Genomic DNA, 1,346 nt, shown 5'->3' with positions numbered 1-1,346 from the left:
TTGTGTGTATTGTGTGTATTGTGTGTATTGATAAAGGCAAATAAGTGTGTGTATATTCATAGTAATGATTATATACATTTTGACGCATGTAAATACGTTGAAAATCGGTTGATTCAATTGGATCCATCTATAAAGGCACAACCCTTCAGACTTTGGTACTACATAATATATACAGAAGTACTTGATGTGTTTCTCATAAGCTTGTTCTTTTTGTCTCATTGCTTGTACCTCCATTGTCTTGTCAGGAGCGGATATGCCTCGTACGATCGATATGATGATAGCCAAACTCGCCGCAAACCCGTTGGTTTTGCACCTGCCCATTTTCACAGGCAACCAGGTCTTCACTGGGGTGTGTTTTATACACATGCGTATTTGAATTTCAAAATCGTACACATATACGTGTACACAGTATGTGTATGTGTAGATACTTATACGTACACAGGTATATATGTGCGTATATTTTAGGATACACAGTGGAGTATATATATATATATATATACATATACATACATACATACATACATATATATATAAATTACGCAAGAATGTCCAAGTATTTTATGTGTATATATATGTATAAACTATCTATATATATATATATATATATATATATATATATTTATATATATATGTGTACTAAGTAGTTTAGTTATATATATATTATTATTATATATATATATATATATATATATAAATATATATATATATATACATTTGTATATCTATATATATATCTTTTTATATATATAATCTATCTATCCACCTCTCTACCTCTCTATCTATCCATATATATATATATATATGGTCATAATTCACTTCAAGTCCTCCCGCGTACAGATCATTGATTTGGTGTCCATGATGACTGTCCATTTCGAGGGCGAAGAAGGGGATGACGTCGTCAAAAAGCCCTTAGGAAAAGATCACGAACAATACAAAGATGCAGTGGAGGCCAGGGGGGTATGTTCTAATAAAGTGTCACTTAAATATGTGCTGTGTGTGAGGTAAGTGGTAGTTGGGAACGATCTATTTGCGTGAGCTATCTGTTGAAATTTCTTTGATTCCATGTCTCGTTTTCCGTATGTACCATATCAATTTTGCAGGTTTTGATCGAGAAGCTGTGCGACCTGGACGATGACTTTATGGATATGGTCCTCAATGGCAATCCGGACGATCCGTTAGTGGTCGATGCAGGTGCGTATCGGTAACATGTATAAATACTATGTATTCATATATATATATATATATATATATATATATATATACTACTAGTGAATATATATATATATATATATATATAGTATATATATATATATATAGTAATAATAATAATAATATATTATATACTA

General features: G+C 31.0%; 1 protein-coding gene across 1 annotated transcript; it reads left to right on the top strand.

The window, feature by feature from the left end:
- Positions 1-243: 243 nt before the first annotated feature.
- SARC_16335 (hypothetical protein) lies at positions 244-1,205 on the top strand (the record flags this gene model as incomplete). The annotated part of the gene is made up of 3 exons (XM_014289553.1): positions 244-349; positions 838-957; positions 1,101-1,205. Exons 1-3 carry the CDS (start codon positions 254-256, stop codon positions 1,203-1,205), a joined length of 321 nt encoding a protein of 106 aa, XP_014145028.1. The 5' UTR covers positions 244-253.
- Positions 1,206-1,346: the final 141 nt, after the last annotated feature.

Source organism: Sphaeroforma arctica (assembly GCF_001186125.1).
Source record: "Sphaeroforma arctica JP610 unplaced genomic scaffold supercont1.7850, whole genome shotgun sequence".
Taxonomy (NCBI): domain Eukaryota; class Ichthyosporea; order Ichthyophonida; genus Sphaeroforma; species Sphaeroforma arctica.
This window is presented reverse-complemented; position numbering and strand designations above follow the sequence as displayed.